The 19,796-nt window shown below is 43.9% G+C and overlaps 1 protein-coding gene across 13 annotated transcripts in view; it reads left to right on the top strand.

Moving 5' to 3' along the window:
* Positions 1–19,796, top strand: part of VPS13D (vacuolar protein sorting 13 homolog D) — a 267,380-nt gene that overhangs the window by 189,236 nt on the left and 58,348 nt on the right. For all 13 annotated transcript variants that reach the window (XM_042257233.1, XM_012187296.3, XM_042257230.1 and 10 more), the window contains one exon: positions 18,151–18,283. In XM_042257233.1, the coding sequence (XP_042113167.1) occupies positions 18,151–18,283 (133 nt within the window). The remainder of the gene's footprint in view (positions 1–18,150; positions 18,284–19,796) is intronic.

Genomic DNA, 19,796 nt, shown 5'->3' with positions numbered 1-19,796 from the left:
AAAGGGGAAGAGACCTAACTGAATTTTTCACTCTTTAAGCCTAGTGTTGTTGTCATGATATGACTATAATTTGCATGCACAAAACATTAGCTATTAACTTTTTGCAACTATTTTTATATGTGTAAATAGAATCTTTATGCCTTTGGCAGGGGGGCAAGAACAAAATCAACAGTCCTCACCCCTTCCAGAAAAAAAAAACAAAAAATGTTACTTGTTTATTATATAATTCGAGCTAAAACCAAATCATGGCCCGTTCACAGCAGGTAAATTGCAAATCCAGCCAAAGCTGTTCTTTCTGGCCCAACTGACTCTGTCTAGGGCTAAGTCATGGACTGCCTCTGGCATTTCCGGTTACCCTAATATCTCCATCTAGATGTAGCAGAAAATCAGCCTCCCCAAAGCCCAAACAACTCAGGGTCCTTGTTAAAGGAAAAGGAGGCATTTAGGCCTCACTTAAAACAAGTGGGCTAGAAAGGCAGGGAGGCAGTGGGCTCGTCTTTAAACTGTGTTTTGGGAAATTAACTTCTCTGACCCCATTTGATCAGTCCATTAAACTGCTTCACCATTTTTTTTTTTTTTTTGAAAAAGCTAAACAGGCATGACCTTAATTTGTGAGGCGAGAGCACATTATACACAGGAATGTGTACCCTCAACTTTCCGCTGCCTCCATCTGCTCCAGTCAGTAGGCCTCGCTCTGGAAATCCCTCCTCTTCTGCCTCCACTCAGGGCAAATGACAATGTCCACATTTTGACTTGGAATGTTTTGGTTTTCATGTGGGATTCAAAGGAGACATTTATCCTGAGGTAGGAATGGCTGCTGTTTCTGCCCCACTGTTCAGACTAAGGCTGATGCGTGCATGCATCCGTGTGCCCTCACTGTGTCTGACTCTTTGTGACCCATGGACTGTAGCCTGCCAGATTCCTCTGCCTATGGGATTCTCCAGGCAAGGACAGAGGAGTGGGTTGCCATTTCCTTCTCTAGGGGATCTTCCTGACCAGGGATTGAACCCAAGTCTCCTGCACCTCCTGCATTGGCAGGTGGGTTCTTTACCAGCTGAGTCACTGGTTGATAGGTCTCCCTGTGACTTCTTGGAACTCTGGGCCTCAGTGTTCTCCCTGCTGCTGCAGAATTGTGGTACTGGATGGCATCTGCCAGGCTCTCGGGGTGGGAGACAGATTGGGTCTTTGACTGTCAAGGTTGAACTCAGGTTAAGCTGCCTGGCAAAAATGATCAAGGAAAAATTCCTTGAGTAAGCCTGACAAAATGTCCGTCAGGAATGGACTCTCCTGTCTTTCCTGGTTCACCTTGGTGCCTGTTCTGTGGTTGCCTACTGCCCTCATCACTCAGAGCTTGAGCATTTGTAAGTTGCCACTTGTACCCTTGGATTGGGTGGACTGGATCACTTTCCATGGAGTTGCAGAAATTTACACATAGCAGAATGCTGCTGCTTGTTGCTCTTTTCCATGAAATCTTTGTGTAGTGAGGACACTTGGTGCTGCATCCAGCACTCACTGCCCATGTGAGAGTCCACATCTCACCCCCTCCTCTCTGACGGACAGATGACTAGAGCATGAGACACATTATGCCTTTTGATGGAAGTTAACCAGTCAACCCTGAATATTCATTGGAAGGACTGATGCTGAAACTCCAATACTTTGGCCACCTGATGCCAAACTCATTGGAAAAGATCCTGAGGCTGGAAAAGGACAAGGGGATGGCAGAGGATGAAGTGGTTAGATATCATCACTGCCTCAGTGGGCATGAGTTTGAGCAAACTCTGGGAGATAGTGAAGGACAAGAAGCCTGTCAAGCTGCAGTCCATGGGGTCACCAAGAGTCGGACACGACTTAGTGACTGAGCAACAACAATTGGGGTGTTAGCACTGCAGAGCCAACTGCTGAGTATATTCTCATTTGACTCTTCTTTCTACAAATATTTCCTAGCTTTCACATGGCCTACTAACCCCATCTTGGGTGCCTGGGCTCTGAACCAGCACCGAAAGTTTTAAATGTAAAGAACTAATATTTGGTCATTTTGCATGAGTCCAGCACAGTGCTTGGTGCTTCATGGCATTTTAACCTTTCTTCTCCATCCTCCTCTCCTTCAGTGGCTCACGTACCTTGGGGTCATCCTTGACTCAGCGCATCCTATCAGCTATACAGCCCCTTCTGCCTGCTGCTTCCCTGCTGTTGATCTCAGCACACAGCACTGCCCCATCTATTGTGGTAGCTGCTGCCATCCTCCCTTCCTCCTGCCTTCTCGCCATGGCTCTTAGTACTTCAGTACAGCAGACGGAACACAGATTGGGTCCTTCCTCCACTCAGCCCCTCCAGTGGCTTCCCATTTCAGTCTGCAGAGAAGATGAAAGGCTGTGCCATGATTTATAAGGGACACGTGGTTGGCCTCCCCTGTACTTTTCTAACCTCGCATTTTACCCGCTCATCACTTCCCACCCGACTCGACTGCATCGTGCTGACCTGCCTGCTGTTGCTCAGCTGTCCCCCAGAACTCCTGCCTCAAGGTCTCTGCACCAGCAGTTCTCAGCCTGGAATGTTCTATAATCCCGTGGTCTTCACCTACATTTTCTTTATCCAAATGCCACTTTGTCAGTGAAGCTCTTCCTGGTGCCCCTTCTCCATCTAAAATTGCATCCCCCTCTATCGACACCTCTTGTCCTTCCCTGCTTAATTTTCCACTTATCATTGATTAGCGCTTTCATTTTGTATAGTTATAATGTTTATTGTCCATGCAACTAGATTATAAATCCCAAGAGGGCCACAAATTTTACCTGTTTTCTTCACATCCCCAACCCTTAAAACAGTGCCTGGCACATAGTTGATGCAAAATAAGTTTTTTGTAGATAAGAGGGAAGAAATGAAAGGAGGAAGTGAATGGAGGGACCCTAGAAGTTAGATGTTATCTCAGCTTACAGATAGGGCACTGAGAAGCCAATAAATGAAGCCAAATTTGACCCAGACGTGTGACTCTAGAACATCTCTGGTTCCCTTTACATGTCTCAGCCTCACCTGTGACTGCTGTAAGCGTAGACTCTGAATTGCTTGCACAGGTGCAGCTATATGAGGCACTATAAGGCACTCTTTAAAGTGCCTTAAAGAGAATGGTTGGCCAGGATCCCCTAGTCTTATCATACCCTGGCATTCAATATAGAGAACAGATTAAAAACTTATCAGCAAAGTTTGAAACCAGGTGCCCCTCAACATAAGAAAAGTAATTAGCACGTAGAGCTTAAAGAGGCGAAAAAGAACACATTTTTGAAAACAGACTTTCAAGTCACACCAATGAGCAGTCTTTCTGGTCATTTATTCCCAGAGCTCCTTTGGGGTCATTCCGGGTTCACTGGGGAAGCAGCACTTGTCTGTCCCCAAGTTACTCTGTTGTGTGTGCGTCCATGCCCAGTGCCTGGCCCTGTCCTGCACCTCAGGGACACAGGCAGACCAGACGTTCGCGGGATTGAATGTGTCTTCAGCAAACATCTCTCCCCTCTCCCCTTTGAGCTTAAAGGGCTCCTTTCAGTGAATTCCTCAAATTAGTTTTTTTCTTTTAAAGGAACAGTCTCCCAGTTTTATTTTCTCATCTTGTTCCATGACTTCAGGTGTTCATCTTAAGTCCACTTGGAGCTCGTCTTTTGCTAACGTAGGAAGTTGAGGCACTTATCTGAAGATTAAGACACATCCAAGGCAATGAAGCCCTGTTTTTCTGTCTCTCTGACCCTGTGGTAGGCTTGACAGCAGTCCTTGGGGGTTAGGGTTAGAGATTCAAGATTCTCTAAGAGCCCTGCTTCCTGTCCATCAGCAAGGCCGCAGGCACCCTCTGAAAAAACATGGTAGGGATTCCATCTGTCTCAGGGAGTTGTTTCTGTCTTGCTTGCCTCCTTGTGTCTTGGACTCCAGACAGTGTTTCTTTTCTTCCTTAGATGATGCCTCATGGGTTTTACACCTGTAGTCCAGGAACACGCCTGGGCTCCCACTTAGCTGGGAGAAACACTGAGGAAACTCAGTAACTGTGATGAGACATGCTCCCTTATGTTTCCAGCTATGCCCAGACTTACGGGTATTGAGGGGCACCTTTATGTGTTTTTACCCCTGTTTGGTATTATTTTCTGTAGATACATGCCTTTACAACCTTCATTTAATAGAAAAAGAGGCAGTAGCTCCATATCTTTAAGAGATATGGCCACAAAGGGAAGCAAATGGGTGAATAATAACTTGGAGGGAAAGCTAAAGGAAGGCATTTATAAGATGGAACAGATTCAATCGTATTTGTCATTCTGAGAACAGGCCAGAAAAGACTGAAGATAGGAAAGAGAATTGGCCGAGCACTATCCAGGACAGGGTCTTCTAGAAGCACAGAGCAAGAGTCTAGGTTTAGGAAACAGTCAACCTGCTTACCCAGTTTAAGGTGGCAGGATGGTGGGGGCGGGGGGAGGAAGAGGTTTTTTTTTTTTCTGTCTTAGTGAAGTAGAACATTTCTGTGAAGTGGGACTGGAGTGAGGCCTAATGAGTTGAAAAGGAACAGAAAGCATGTCTTTATTTTGCTCCAGCAATGTTCCAGGGCACTGTCTTGAGTGGTATGACACAAAGATGACCAAACCTTCTTGGCTCCCTGTCGCTGGAGCATCACTCCAAGCCTTTCAGCACTGGTGCTGCAGCCCGTGTAGCCTTGTGAGAAAAACAGATACAGCATGTTTACCTGACAGTTCAGATGCTCATAAAACAAAGCTACAAAGGAATACAGAAGTGGTAACACTGAGGGTTTGTATGCAAGGAGAGGCCACACAAAGGCATCCATGGCGGCTGACCTAGAGTTGAAAACTCACAGTCTTGGAGCCATTCCTGCGGAGCAGGGGAACGATTAGAGAAGTAACTGATGGGGATATGTCCCCGTGGTTAACTTTCTGCCACCCTCCTGCTAGATATTTCCGTGTTGAGTAACAGAGGCCTTATTTCCTAAATGCAAACCAATGCCTTCCATCTGTTATTTTCTGCTCAAGTGAATAGCAGCTACTTGCAACACATTATTGATTATTGAGGAATTTATTGAAGTTTAAGAGTTGATTATCTTTTGAATTTAATTTTAATTTCATAAGCTGTGTCCTTAAACATTTTGAGACTCAGACCTCTAAACCAGCACCCTCTGACTGGAATATGTGAGCCTCACTTGTAATTAAACTGTTCTCGTAGTCACATTAAAAAAGTAAAACAAACAGATGAAGCAATTTTTAATATTTTTACTCAGCCCATTATATCCAATATATTATTATTTCAGTTTGTAATATGCTTAGTTGTTCAGTCATGTTCTCCTCTTGGCGACCCCATGGACTATAGCCCACCAGGCTCCTCTGTCTGTGGGATTTTCCAGGCAAAAATACTAGAGTGGCTTGCCATTTCCTCCTCCAGGGGATCTTTATTTCACCTATCTCTTTGGAAGATATTTTCAGTGAATTTAGGATTCAGGATTGGCAAGTTTCTTTCAGCCTCTGAATAGTATCATTCCATGATGCTCCATCATTTCTGTTGAAACAGCTGCCAGTATTACTGCTGCTCTTATGAAGGTGATATATCTTTTATTCTGTGACTCTTTGTCTTTAGTTTTTAATGATGATGTGCCTAGATCTGGTTTTCCTGCCTGGGATTTGTAGAACAGATTGAATTTGTAGAGATCTGGGGAAATTCTTGCATCAGTTCGGGTAGTGCTTCTGTTCCTTTCTCACTCTGTCCTTCTGTGGCTTCAGTTAAATGGAAGTTGGAATTTTACAAGCATATCCCACATGCGTCTGTGCTCACATTTTTCTTCGTGCTTTGATCTGGCTATTTTCCGCTGACTTATTTTCTAGCTCACTAATCTCTTTTGGTCCTCTGTCTACTCTCCTGGTTTCATTCATCTATTAACATCATAATTTGAGTTCTCTGGTAAAATTCTCCATCTTTCTATGAATTTTTTGAAGATTACTATCATTCTATTTTAAACTTAAACTATTAAACTATTTTAAAGTTATTAGTGTGTCTAATAACTCTAATACCCAGATTACTACTGAGTGATCTTGTCTGGGATTTTTTTCTTAGTTTTCAGTCATTTTGTTTGACTTCCATATCTGGTAATTTTTATTGAATGCTGGGTGTCATGTCAGAAAAGTTTTAGAGGCTCTGTCTGATGTTATTTTTCTCCAAAGAGGGTTTATATTTCATCTTCCTTCTACTTTCAAGTGCCCAGTGCTTTTTTTTTTTTTTTTTTTAATTTTTATTTTTACTGCCCAGTGCTTTGATTTTCCTGTTTGTGTGCCTTCCTGTGGAACTTATGTTCTGAGCTTTTCATTTGCAGTGAGGGATATATAACAGCAATAATTTTCCAGTGGGACTTATATTTCAGCACAGATCAGAGCCTGATGCCCCAGAGTAGAAGCGTGGGGGAGGATGGACAGTGGAAGGGAATGTGTGTTGAGGGGTAGAGACCCTATCAGCCGTAACTCCTGAAATAACAGAGACCCTTAAGGAAGCTTAGTCCTCAAGAGTAAGTTGAGGACTTACTTACCCAAGAAAATGGGTGAAACTTCCTTTACAAACAAGGGTTAATTAGCTCTCTTCCATGTTGAAAGTACAGTGAACCATAGCCTCTATTTTTCTATCTTTCTCGTAATTGAAGGTTTTCTTTTAAAAGCAACAGAAGACATCAGAGTAGGCCCATTAAGTCACCTTTGAAAGGGCAGCTTTTGGGTTAAGTGGATTGTGTTTTCTTCCTCATTCCAGGATTTGTTTTTTAGACCTGAAATCTGTTAACCTGGGAATGTCTCATTCAGCAGGCTTTAAAAACATCAGATCTGCAGGAAGTAGATGGGTGTGAATGCTGAGTGTCCTCTCCCGGGTCATCTTTTGTGTGTGGGGTTGAAGGATAGTAAAGTTAGGAATGCCTCCTAAAAGGCCACTGAGGAATCCAAGGGACATCCCAGGCAAATACCAGAGGTTTCTGAGGAACCAGACTGCAGTTTTTAAATTTTAGTCCTTCTGAAGGCTGGGAATCTTTGCTTCTTTTGTAAAAAGAACCTTATGGTGGACTTTCATTTGAGCCTGGGATCAAGCCAGGTCTCAGGAGATGTGAGCTAGGACTTAAGTACCTTGGAGCTGAGCTGCTTGCATCCACCTCCTCCCCTCCCCAGAGGCTCACCTCCCTATGTTCTCCTAGATGCTGACACCCGATTCTTCATCCGCGGTCTTCTCTCGCATCCATCACACTTGCTGTTGAATGACCTCCCATCCCCCCACCACCCCCATACAGTGTAGTTAATTGGAAGAATAAGTCCACTGTGAATGCTGGGTTAGGTCGGGGGACATGGGCCTGGAGAGGAGCCAAGCAAAGATGGAGAGGCATGAAGCCTGAGCTGGATGGACCCTTCTTACCCTAGAGCATGGCTGGGCTTTGCTGCTTCTCTCCCCATGGCCCCCTTTGCCTTTGCACCCCCATCATCCACCTCCACATGTCAGTTACTGATAAACAAAACAGTCCTTGCCTGAGCGATAACCTCTCTGCGGTTAGATCTGCTTGACCAGACCAGCTCTGATGGAGCAAATCTCTTAGCTTTAGCACTCCACCTTCAGTATATCCTTCTGTGAGCAGATGGGTGGAAGAGCAGGCCTCTCCAGAAGTCAGGAACTCTTGCGGTCAGTGGTCCCAGTCCCCATCCCAGCTTGGCTTCCGTCTTTCCTTAAAGCTGCAAATGGTGCACAAGCAATGTGACCTTGGTGTAATGTGATCCACACAGTGGACATCCACTGAACTTCCTCTTTATCTGGGGCTTATTTCAGATGTCTGAGTGAGAGCATTGGGGAAATGAGGGGCTGGGCAAAGTGTGGGTGATGGAAAAAGATGGGGTATCAGAGTTGGGGTTTGATCACAAAAAGGGAGTGGAGCCTGAACTTCTTGCACATCCAGGGATTTACATGTCATTTTTGGGAAACTTTTACACTTCCTTCCTTTGTCACCAGCACTGCTTGGAAAAGAAAAGATCCTATCTGGTGTGTATAAGATTTTCCCTAGCGTTCAGGGAGAAATTTCCCATGGAGACAATAACAGAAATCAGAGTTGGGTCTTCTCCATAGATCATCAAGTTTCAGATATATGTGGATACCTAGCGGCTTCTCAGTCTATTGTTGAAGGTGATCATGGTCTTTCCAGTTCCTTTCTTTTTTTATTTCCAGTTTTATTGAGATATAATTGACAAGCAGCACTATGTAAGTTTAAGGTATGCAACATAATGATTTCACTTAAATATTACATGCATCATGAAATGATTACCAGGTAAATTTAGTGCACATCTCTTATCTCATATAGATTCAAAATGAAATAAAAAATATTTTTTCCTTGTGATGAAAACTCTTGAGATTTACTTTCTCAGCAACTTTCGTATTTCTTGGCTGCAGTCACTGTCTGCAGTGATTTTGGAACCCAAGAAGAAAAAATCCGTCACTGCTTCCACTTTTTCCCTTCTATTTGCCATGAAGTGATGAGACCAGATGCCACGATCAGATTTTTTTGAATGTTGAGTATTAAGCCAAACTTTTTACTGTACTCTTTCACCTTCATCAAGAGGCTCCTTAGTTCCTCTTCACTTTCTGCCATTAGAGTGGTGTTATCTGCATATCTGAGGTGGTTGATATTACTCCCAGCAGTCTTGATTCCTGCCTGTGATTCATCCAGCCTGGCATTTCGCATGACGTACTCTGCATATAAGTTAAATAAAAGGGTGACAATATACAGCTTTGTTTTACTCTTTTCCCAGTTTTGAATCAGTCAGTTGTCTGGTATTTCCATCTCTTTTAATAGTTTTCTACAGTTTGTTGTGTTCCATACAAAGGCTTTCACGTAGTCAGTGAAGCAGAAGTAGATGTTTTTCTAGAATTCTTTTGCTTTCTCTATGATCCAACAAATGTCAGCAGTTTGATCTCTGGTTCATATATATATCTTCCAACAAATGTTGGCAGTTTGATCTCTGTTTCATATGTATATCTTCCAGCAGTATTAAATACATTAATCCTGTTGTAAGTTACATCTCTGTTACTTATGTATCTTATAATTGAAACTTTGTACTTTTTGACCACCTTTGTCCAGTTCCTTCTCTCCCTCCCCTCTGCTTCTGGTAAACACACATCTAATCTCTTTTCCCACAAATTTGCTTGTTTTTTTTGTTATTGAAGTATAATTGACTCACAGTTCCTGGTATACAACATAGGGACTTGATATTTCTGTATATTTCAAAATGATCACATTGAAGTCTAGTTATCAACTGTCACTATTCAAAGATATTACATTATCACCAACTGTATCCCCCAAGCTGTACATTTTATTCCTGTGACTCATTTATTTTGTAACTGGAAGCGTGTACCTCTGAATTACCATATCCTATTTCACTCATTCCCCCATCCAGAGTCTTTCCAGTTTCCTCTGTACAACTGGATGATAATAGAGTCTGCTTCATAGGGTTATTGTGAGGATTAAACCAATAAATGATTTCATAGATGTCAAACCTTTAGAATAGTTCCTGATATGCAGTTAACATTGCTAGCCATTGTTTACATTTCTAAAAGTTACACTATGCTTTTTAGCAGTTGGAAGCTCTCCTTTACCTATTCTGCTCATTCTCATTTAAAACTTCTATTATTTGAAGAAACCAGTTGGGGACTGATTGCTTTCTTAAAAAAAAAAAAAAAATCTCAAGATGTTTCAAACCCTTGAAACACACCTGACTTTTTCAGTGAGAAGCTCAGCTTTTACTGGTGCCTAGCATCTGGTATCGGAGAAGGCAATGGCAACCCACTCCAGTACTCTTGGCTGGAGAATCCTATGGATGGAGGAGCCTAGTAGGCTACAGTCCATGGGGTCACTAAGAGACACGACTGAGTGACTTCACTTTCACTTTTCACTTTCATGCATTGCAAAAGGAAATGGCAACCCACTCCACTGTTCTTGCCTGGAGAATACCAGGGACAGAGGAGCCTGGTGGGCTGCCGTCTATGGGGTCGCACAGAGTCGGACATGACTGAAACGACTTAGCAACAGCAGCAGCATCTGGTATTGTCCTCAATGATGTCACCCAATTCCTTTCTTCCCAAGCTTTTGGCTTTAAAGAGAATATATCTATTCATTTGAACTACAGAGTACTTTACAAGAATGAAGTCCTTGTGACTGAGAATGAGATAAGCTCGAGCTTCTTTTCTATTATGAAATGTTCTGTTTCTAACTTTGTGCATTTTGAGGTTTTAGTCTATTTATAATTGACTTCTTGATGCTTTCCATTGTTCCATAACGGGTATAAGGTGACTTCTATATCACACGATGAGACATGCAGGGTTCAGCTGGGGAAGAAGGGGGAGTGGAGTGTGCATTAGAAGAAAGAATTGGATTTGCAGTAATAATCCTTGCCATTTACACATTGCTTTGTGTTTCTTCCCACCACCCACCCCCCGCACCATGTACTTTTAAAACTAAGGTATCTTTGGATTAACCCAGCAACCACGTGGGTAGTGTCCTCCCTGTTTTATTGATGAAGACACTGATCCATAAAGAGAGTGTGTGTGTTGCTCACACTCACCCAGCTGACACTAGTGACAGAGTTGGGGTCCTTGCTACCCCAAACCTGTGTGCTTTCCTAGTGTTGAAATAATTTATCTGCCAAGCCAGGTATTACGGCATGCCCACCTTGGAAAGATTTTTTTCCCCTACGTCACAGTCTCTCTCTTGGTTCAGTACTGAGATGTGGGCCATTTACCCACGTTGAAAAACCTTGTCGGCATGGCAGATGGAGGCCTCATGGCCCATTCCAAGGTGTATTCCCCTTGACTAGCACTAACTGTAGGGAAACCCAGCCCTGGCTTCCCTCCATGTGTACTTTAAGCAGTTTTCAGCAGTAGATGAGCTAATGCCTGGCTCCTCAGCACAGTCTTCCACCCCTTCTCGGAGGAAGCCTGTGACAAGGCCTGGCTGATGGAGGGCTAAAGCTGTGATGCCATCCCACCCACAGCTGGGTTTAGAGATTCATCCTGCCGACATGATTGATGTAGGAAAAACCAGAGAAAGTTGGACCTGACAGACATAATATTTGTCTGTTATTGAAAATCAGTTTTCCTGATGCTACCAGTGGTATTCTTATTTCTCTGCTTTAGCCTGGTAATAAACTCTCTTGATCCTTTTTAAAGAAAAAGCAAAATCCTATTATATGAGAGTGCTCCAATCCACTCCGAGCATCTAGATTAATCTGAAACAGCCTCTGAGTTCACAACTGGGTCAGAGTTGCGGAAGAGCAGGAAAAGACTTGCCAGTTCAGCAGGCGTGTGTCTCGGGCCAGTTAAGAACCAGGACAGTCTTGAGGTCTGACTTTGTTGCTTATGTTTAGGCCTTGTGTGCTGAGATAATTCTGGGTGGCTTTGGATAACTCTGTTTCTTAACTGAAAAGGAGTATCTGTTGCCTGATAAGTGTTTACCCGTGAAATAGCAACATGGTGTATGTCTTAGGGTAGGAGGGCTTTTAGATCTCCAGAACTCGCGCCTGTCCCCACCTCCCCCCACCCCCGCCCCCAAAACCCAAGGTCATTGACTTAAGCATGTTAACTGGAGTAGAATGCCAGCCCCAACTTTAAAATGTCTTTCTTATTCAGGGTCTCTTTTCTGGATTCTTCCCCCTTTCTCTTTTTGCCTTAAGGGCTATACATAATCATAACCCAATAGAACTGAAAATAGACAAAGCTGCCCCACTTTTAGTAGATAGAGATCTGGGGTCCAGAAAAACCTCTTTCTTGCTAAACCTCAGCTTTGCTGATGCCTTTTTCTTTTTTTTTAAAATGCCAGTCCCCAGTCCTAGCCCACCCTCTCCACTGTTTGGCCAAGTGAGGGCTGGCTCTTACCCTGTGTCAGTGACAGACACCCACTGCTTGTTGGATCACGTTTTCCTTTACTTCTGCCCTGTTCACAAGTCTCACAAAAGGGTTTTTCAATGTCAAGGAAAAACTCACGCCAAGAGTCATTTTTAACTGTGGATATTTTAACAATATGAGTGAAGTATGTGAAGACCTTAGTTTTGAAGTGACTTGGAATCTTACATGACTTGAGGGAGGTTTTCCTGCTAGCATTCTGGCAGAGTCAAAAATGACTCTGAAGTTTAAGCCTCCAGATCGCTTGTAAGAAACTTGTAAAAAGTGATGACCTCCTGTGTGCCAGACTCCGTGCCAAACACTTTGCATTATCTCCTTAATCCTTCAAAGTAGCCCTTTAGACTTGCTTTTTGCAGAACCAAGCTGAGGTTCCAAAAAGCCTTGTACCAACATATATGTTTAGTAAGTGGCAGGGAAAGCAGTTGACTTGTTTGCCCCTGCCTTGTGACCATGTCATGGCAGCCTTCCTCCAGGCATGATATACTGGGCTGTAGATTTCCACGTTCCAGCCTAACTTGTGGCAGGCGATGCTGATCAGAGTTGCAGCAGTAATGGTGGCTGAGACCTATGGCTGTACAACCTGATGCTGAAAGAAGGCCAAACCCTCACTCAAACTCTTGTCACTTCTCTCCCCTTTCCTATTGTACGTGGTCACATTGGCCCTGGTGACGAGAAAGGTGTTGTTACCGGCAATTACTCGGTGGAGCAAGGATGCTAAAGAGGAAATTTCCATTAGGTAAATAACTGAAAGAAAAACCCCGGAGCAGGGAGAGAAATTCAAGCCCTGGCTCCTGTTACACTGGCCAAATATCCTTGGCATCCCCTGCTTGCTGAGCTTCCTGAAAGGGACTGGAACGCTGATAGGACAAAACAGAGGGACACAGTGTGAATTTGTTCTCTTGCATCATTCCAGCATCTACTTGAATTTCAGTTTTATAAAATCAACTATTCTGAGCCTGGCCCCAAACCCAGGCTAATTTGTAGTGGCTCCATTGCTGGAGACAGTGGGGTTATTTTTGGAAGGTGGGATATTGATGTGCAGTGTGTGTGTGTCAGCTACTCTATAGCACTGGCATCTTGAAGTGCTTCTGAGATTTTTACCTGCCCTAGTGAAAATATGGCTTTGTAGTAATAAGTGATTTGGGGCTGTGGTCAGAATTCACAGGTGTGGCTTATGCTGGAGCATCCTTCAGTGAAAGATGGGGGGAATCACTGTTGTCTTTGCAAGGGTCATAGCAGCTTTTCTCAAGGATGTCCTATTCGTTCAGAATCTTTCATTTTAGCTAGGACAGTATCCTGGTAGCTCAACTGGTAAAGAATCCACCTGTAACATGGGAGACCTGGGTTTAATCCCTGGGTTGGGAAGATCCCCTGGAGGAGGGTATGGCAACCCACTCAAGTATTCTTGCCTGGATAATTCCCATGGACAGAGGAGCCTGACAAGGCTACAGTCCATGGAGTCACAAAGAGTCAGTTATGACTGAATGACTAAGCACAGCACAGCAGAGCAGTAGGACAGTATTCGCTTGCAGCCTTAAGTTTTTTGTGGACTTGAAATTGCTACCAAATGAGCTATACTGGCCTGTTGTTGTTTAGTCACATCTGTCTTATCTGACTCCTTTGCAACCCCATGGACTGTAGCCTTCCAGGCTCCTCTGTCCATGAGATTTTCTAGGTTATTATTTTTCCAGAATACTGGAGTGGTTACCATTTCCTTCTCCAGGGGATCTTCCCAACCTAGGGACTGAACCCACTTCTGCATTGCAGGCAGATTCTTTACCTCTGAGTCCTTGCAAATGCCCCTTCTGCTGTTGAGGTGTAGTTTATACTGGGTGGAGTTAAAGTGCGTGCACAGTCTCATTTAATCCTTACAACAGCCCTGTAGAATCTGATTATACCCATTTTGCATAAGAAGAAATTGAAGTTTAGATAACTCAGTACTGTTTTTATTGAGTGTTCCATGTATTAGGCTCTGTGCTAAGTGCTTTACATGTTTTATCTAATCCTTACGGCATCCTCGTAGATGGCGATTCTCATTCCCGTTTGAAGATGAGGAGACAGAGAGGCTCACAGAGGTGAAGTTACTCATCCATGGTCTCCCAGCTATTAAATGTCACAGAATTCAAACTCAGGTGTGAATATCCTGTCTTTATGCCATATACTTGCCTCCTTGAAGTTTTCCTTTGTCCAAGTATCTGCCACCAAGACTTCATTTCCATTTGAAGCATCATCAATGAAAAAGTTTCAATGTGAATTCGATTTTCAATGCGTCTGGCATTTCTTTTTAAAATGTGGAGGCAGAGCTGGGGCAGGCAGTGAAGGATTTCCTACACCAGTTACTCCTATGTTATGTTGTAGCTCTCATGGGCATCTCTGCTCTGTTTGAATGGTCATTTTCAAAGTCAAGGACATGGGTGAAACAGTACTTTCCAGCCTTAGAAAAGACCAGTTCCAGAGGGCACCCATAAAGAGTGCTTACTGCAATTACCTCCCTCTCCAGCCCATGTATACTCACTCTGTCTTTTAGGGAGAAATGAGATATAGGGTGTGATTTACTTTCCCACTGAGGTGGGGAATGAGAGATGGAATTAAGGGTGACTCAGTGCTCCCACAGTGGGAGAAGGCCACAAGCTTTGTGGTGCCGTGGATTCGACTCTCAGAAGACCAGTGGACTGGCTCAAAGCCCAGCCTTTGACCCTTCATCTGGCTGGCTTCAGTTTAGTTCCTATAAATGTTTCTCCCTGCAAAATCTTATTAACTTCTCATAAGTATGGGTTTGGTCAGATCATGGATTCCTACAATGGCGCAAGTTTTCTGAGTTCTCAACATCATATTTCTAGGGGTGAAGATTTTGGTAGTCGTTTTCTGTTAATAAAATATCTTTGTATCCTTTCCGTCCATTCACAAGTGACAAAGGACAAGCCCAGCTGGTCTGCACAGTGATTTTTTAATAGAGAGATGGACATTCAGATGGAAGCCCTGGAGTGTGCAGAGTGGGTATAGGCACCTTTCCATGGCAGTAGTAAGGCCCCTGAGAATCACAGGGAAGAATCCAGCATTTAGAGGGAGGAGGGGATCTCTTAGGTCATCTTGTCCCACCCTCCTGGGGTCAACATGGTGTTTTTGTACAGAGAACACCCCAGGCCAGTTAGTGCCGGGGTTGCCAAGGCTGCTGCAGCAGAATCAATTGGCAGTTAAGCTTTGACATAGGCTCCCTCATAAATCTTGGCTATTATACTTGTTTTATTGGAGGATGGGGGACAGTTAAGGGAAAGGGGTTGGGCCATTTGCCTAGATTATTACCCCACATTCTCTTGGGGGGGTAGTATTATGGGGTTTTTAACTTCTTAGTCAGCTGCCAGCAATATGTAGACGGGACCTTAACTTACCATCTCTTCCAAGAAGATCTGTCTTTTTAGGAACGTCAGAGTTGAACCACTCTTTTCCCTCTTCTGTGACATCAGGGAGAGACATTTTTGTCCAGACCCTGAGTAAAGACCATTGGCAACCTCCATAATTCCAGAAGATAGCAAGAAACAAAACAAGGGTCACATTTCTCTCTCCTCTCTCAGTTCCCAAGTGCATACAGTTTGTGTTCCGGGTTCTTGTTGCTGGCCATGTCACGTATGGAATTGTTTTCTTCCTAATGAGACTGTCACTTTTGAGAGTAGGTCCAAGGCCACTATTCGTTTGCCTCCTTAGCAGGACCTAAATCTGTGCTGGGCCTAGAGTAAGTGCTTAATAAAGACATCCTAACTTGGATCGTAGATCACAGACTGTCAGAGCTGGAAAGGATTTTGGAAACCACCAAGTCCAAGACTCTAATTTTATAGATGGTGCCACTCCAAAAATTCACTTTGGAGGCTAGTGTTTATCTGCTGGGAAGAGAGTTTCGGTTTTTTTCCTTTCAATGTTAAATTCTCGTGCAAGTGACCATCATTCTAAATGTTTGAAAGTCTCTCTTTAGACAGTGTGGGATATTCCTTCTTGGACTAGTAGCTGACTAATAATAACCTGATAACAGTAAGAGCGCTGACCGGATTCCATACCCTGAGCAACTGTCACTGATCCTGTCAGCCACAGGACAGCATCAGGACTATCTCCCTCCTACAGATACTGGGAGGGAGGCACAGCGGTCAGGCCCCTGGCTCAGGGTCATGTGGCCACCAGAATGGTCGATACTAGAATCTGGTTTGGCCAGACCCCCGAATTCATGCCTCACAGTGGTTCTAAGTGGGGTTGCTGGAGAAAATCCCCACTTAATATGAAATCCCACAGTGTCTCTGTCCTAAAGGAAAGTGTAAAATTACTTTTCATTAACTTCAGCTCTCTAATTAGACAGGGAGTGACAGGGAAGGTAAGGCAGAAATCAGTCATGACAGAGGTTGCATCTCCAGAAAGGTCCATGAGGTCATAAAAGTTTTCAGTCAAGAGTGCAAGGAGTTCATCCATACTGTTTCTCCATTCCATACATGAACCTATTTGCAGCGGATGAATGGAGACATAGATGTAGAGAATGGGCTTGTGGACACAGTGCGGAAGGGAAAGAGTGGGACAAATGGGGAAAGTAGTATCAAGATGTATGCACTGTCATGTGTGAAATGGAAGTTGGTGAGAGGTTGCTCTGTAACATGGGGAGTCCAGCCTGGTGCTCTCGTGATGACCTAGAAGGGTAGGACATGGGGAGAGGAGGGAGGCTCACGAGGGAGGGGGCATATGTATAATTATGGCTGATTCACGTTGCAGTACTACAGAAACCAACACAGCATTGTAAAAATTAACAAAACAAAAGAATGCAAGGAGAAAGAGCAGTCAGGTCTTGCTCCAGGAACCACTGCTTTACGTGGAATTGCTGCTTCTTCCTCTGGTCTCTCTTCTGGAGCTCACCTTCCCTCGCTTCTTAGCGTCAGAAGCCTCAGTATTGATGGCTTCCAGGGCAGATCTGTGTGCCCCATCTCGCCAAACCAGAATGCAGTGGCCTTGTGGTGGCCAGGAGGCCAGTGTACTGGGTCCTCACGGCAGGCTGTTTGCCTCGAGCCTTTCCTCTGAGCTTTATATCTAAATAACATTCCTGTGAGTTTTCTCAAGGGTTAGTCCTGGGTCATTGGCACTTAAACCACTTGTTTTGGTAGATCCTTCCCGTGAAGCTTCATTATATATTTGATATCCTTCCTTTTTTATGCCTGAATGATGAGGATAAGTACCCTGTGGTTTATTAACTGTCACTTTAAACCTTTTCAGATTGTCTTGTGACAAAACAGAGTTTTATGTCCTTTTTATCCAGCTTTGATGGGTGAGAGTTCTCTGGGTAAAGTATGCCAGGATAAAATCTCACTCAGATTCGTGGGGAAGGATTTTGCATTTGAAGTCATGAGTTCAAGTCTACCACTTCATAAGAAAGGCAATCTACCCCTGTTCACCTTTCCCTAGACTTTTGTTTTCCTCTTGATAGATGGGACTGGGCATTCGTTAACTGTGGAATAAGTGGAAGAAAAGGCATTACTTTGTGGCAGTTGATCTCTCTTAAAATGTGGATGTCAAATCCTCAGGCAACAATTTGCCACATTTCTATTTTGAATCCCACTGGTCCTTAGAGCAAACAGCCTCTGTCCTTATCAGTGGTGGTGTCGTTGTTTAGTCGCTAAGTCACATCCAACTCTTTTGTGACCCCATGGAGTGTAGCCTGCCAGGCTCTTCTGTCCATGGGATTTCCCAGGCAAGAATACTGAAGTGGGTTGCCACTTCCTTCTCCAGAGGATCTTCCTGATCCAGGGATCAAACCTGTCTCCTGCACTGCAGTCAGATTCTTCACTACTGAGCCACCAGGGAAGCCATCCATACCATTATAGAATCCCAAAGTCCACCTCTCCTCCCCCAGGCCATTTTGTTACACCTTTAATTTTTCTGTAACTTTGCAATAGGATTTTTAAAAGTAAATATGATTAGGGAGGTTTAGTAGTTGTTTAAAAACCTTGTGCCCACCAGTGTAAATGTCCCACAATTCATTATATATCCAGTGCTTGAAAAATATTCTTCTGGGACACACACTACGTGTAATTCAGCAATTAATCTCTCTCTTTCTCATTCAGTATTTACTGAATCCCAGCTGGAACAAGGGGAGGTATTTATTTAAAATAATAAAAACAGTAAAAAAAAAAAAAGAGAGTGCTGAGGCTTTAAAACTTGTTTCCTTCTGTTTTGTATTCATTCCAGTTCGCTGGGACATTATCAGATGGCTTAGGGAAGACAATGGATAATCGCCACCAGTCGGAGCGGGAGTACATCAGATACCATGCGGCCACGAGTGGCGAACACCTTGTAGCTGGCATCCACGGCCTGGCTCATGGTGAGTCATGTGATATCAGGCTGTAGACAGGGGGCTCTTCTGCCTCAGCTCCCTGGAGGTGCCTTTTGCTCGTTCAATTGCAAGAGGAAATGATGGCTTGGTATCTGAGTGTGCCTGAATGCTTCCAGGCTCTCTGGTTCTGTCCTCCTTGGGTCAAAGTGTTACAGCCTATGAGAACTCTTCATTCATTTTCAAAATGTACACATTGCAGTTCCTTCCTGTTCTCTGGCTTCTGTCCCCAAAGTGTCCTAGGATGTAAGTATCCAAACCCTTTTTTAGAACACAGGACTACTGCTTCAAGACTTGCCTTCTGCTCACTGATTATTCCTTCCAGAGGTAGCGAAGTGTGAATTGGCTGCCAGGCTAGTGGCCCAAATGTTTTTGAGTCATAAATGCACATTCATAGGGATTATAGATCTATGTGCCCAAGAGATGTGGAACACAGCACAAACGTCTCTAAACTTGCTTATGGTTCTGATTTTTAATGTTTCAGTCTGACTCATCTATTGCGTCAATACCTTCTCTGCATGACATTGAAGGCCCCTAGGAAAGTAGACCCAGCCAGCTCTTCCCACCACTGTCCGCAGCCACACTGTATTTCAGCAACCCAGAGTTATATCCTGCTCTCCAGACATGCCCTGAGTCCTTGCTCACTCATGTGTCTTCTGCCCTCCCCTCCCCAGCCTCACTTCCTTGCCCATCAAAATCCTTCTCCACCTGCAAGTCCCCACTCAGATGAGGTCTGCCCAGCTCCACTGTCGCCAGTTAGAATCAACAGTGATTAGAGCAGACCTGGCAGTCTGGGTTGTGTGCGTAGCCAGCTGTGTGTGTCTTGCTTCCCTGATAGGCTTTGAGGGCAAGGAAAGGATAAAGACCCTCTCGTGGTCACCTTTATACCTGCAGTGCCTCACACGGCGCCTGGTGTATAGCTTGTGCTTGGTGATGGTTGTCAGTTGAACTGCTTGTACCAGATTCTTGGGAATAGTCTGAAGCTCTCAGTAACAATTGGAGCAAAAACAAGGAATATACCTAGTAAAAAATCATATTTTTCTTCGTTTTTGTTTATCAAGTTTCCTAATGATAAGGTTTGGATCAAAATGCCTCTGCCCAGCTGGAAAGCAAGCAGCCCCCAAGGAGACATCAAGCTAGCAATGAACTTTGGCTGAAATTGATCTGTTTATGGACTTTAAAAGTTGATTGTTGGGCAGTCTTTTGGGGTTAAAGATTTAATCATTGTTTCTAGTAACCGTAATGACAGTGCACCAGACAATTTTAAGACAATTTTTTTAATGAATATAAAGTGCTTTGTTCTGTGTACTTGTCTTTATCTATCCAGCATTCTTGAGATGCAGAGAGAAAACATGCCCGTTCTCAGTGTTTAGATGGGTGTTTCAGTGTGCTTAGAAAATGAGTGAGTGGTTCACAGTAGAAAATCCCTCCAAGCCAGGAATCCTTCAGATAATATGTGCAACAGCTCCAGAAGCCATTCGGGCCAGTCTGAGACCAAGAACCA

Source organism: Ovis aries, chromosome 12 (assembly GCF_016772045.2).
Source record: "Ovis aries strain OAR_USU_Benz2616 breed Rambouillet chromosome 12, ARS-UI_Ramb_v3.0, whole genome shotgun sequence".
Lineage (NCBI taxonomy): Eukaryota > Metazoa > Chordata > Mammalia > Artiodactyla > Bovidae > Ovis > Ovis aries.
Note: the sequence above shows the minus strand (reverse complement) of the source record. Positions and strands in the feature narration are given on the sequence as shown.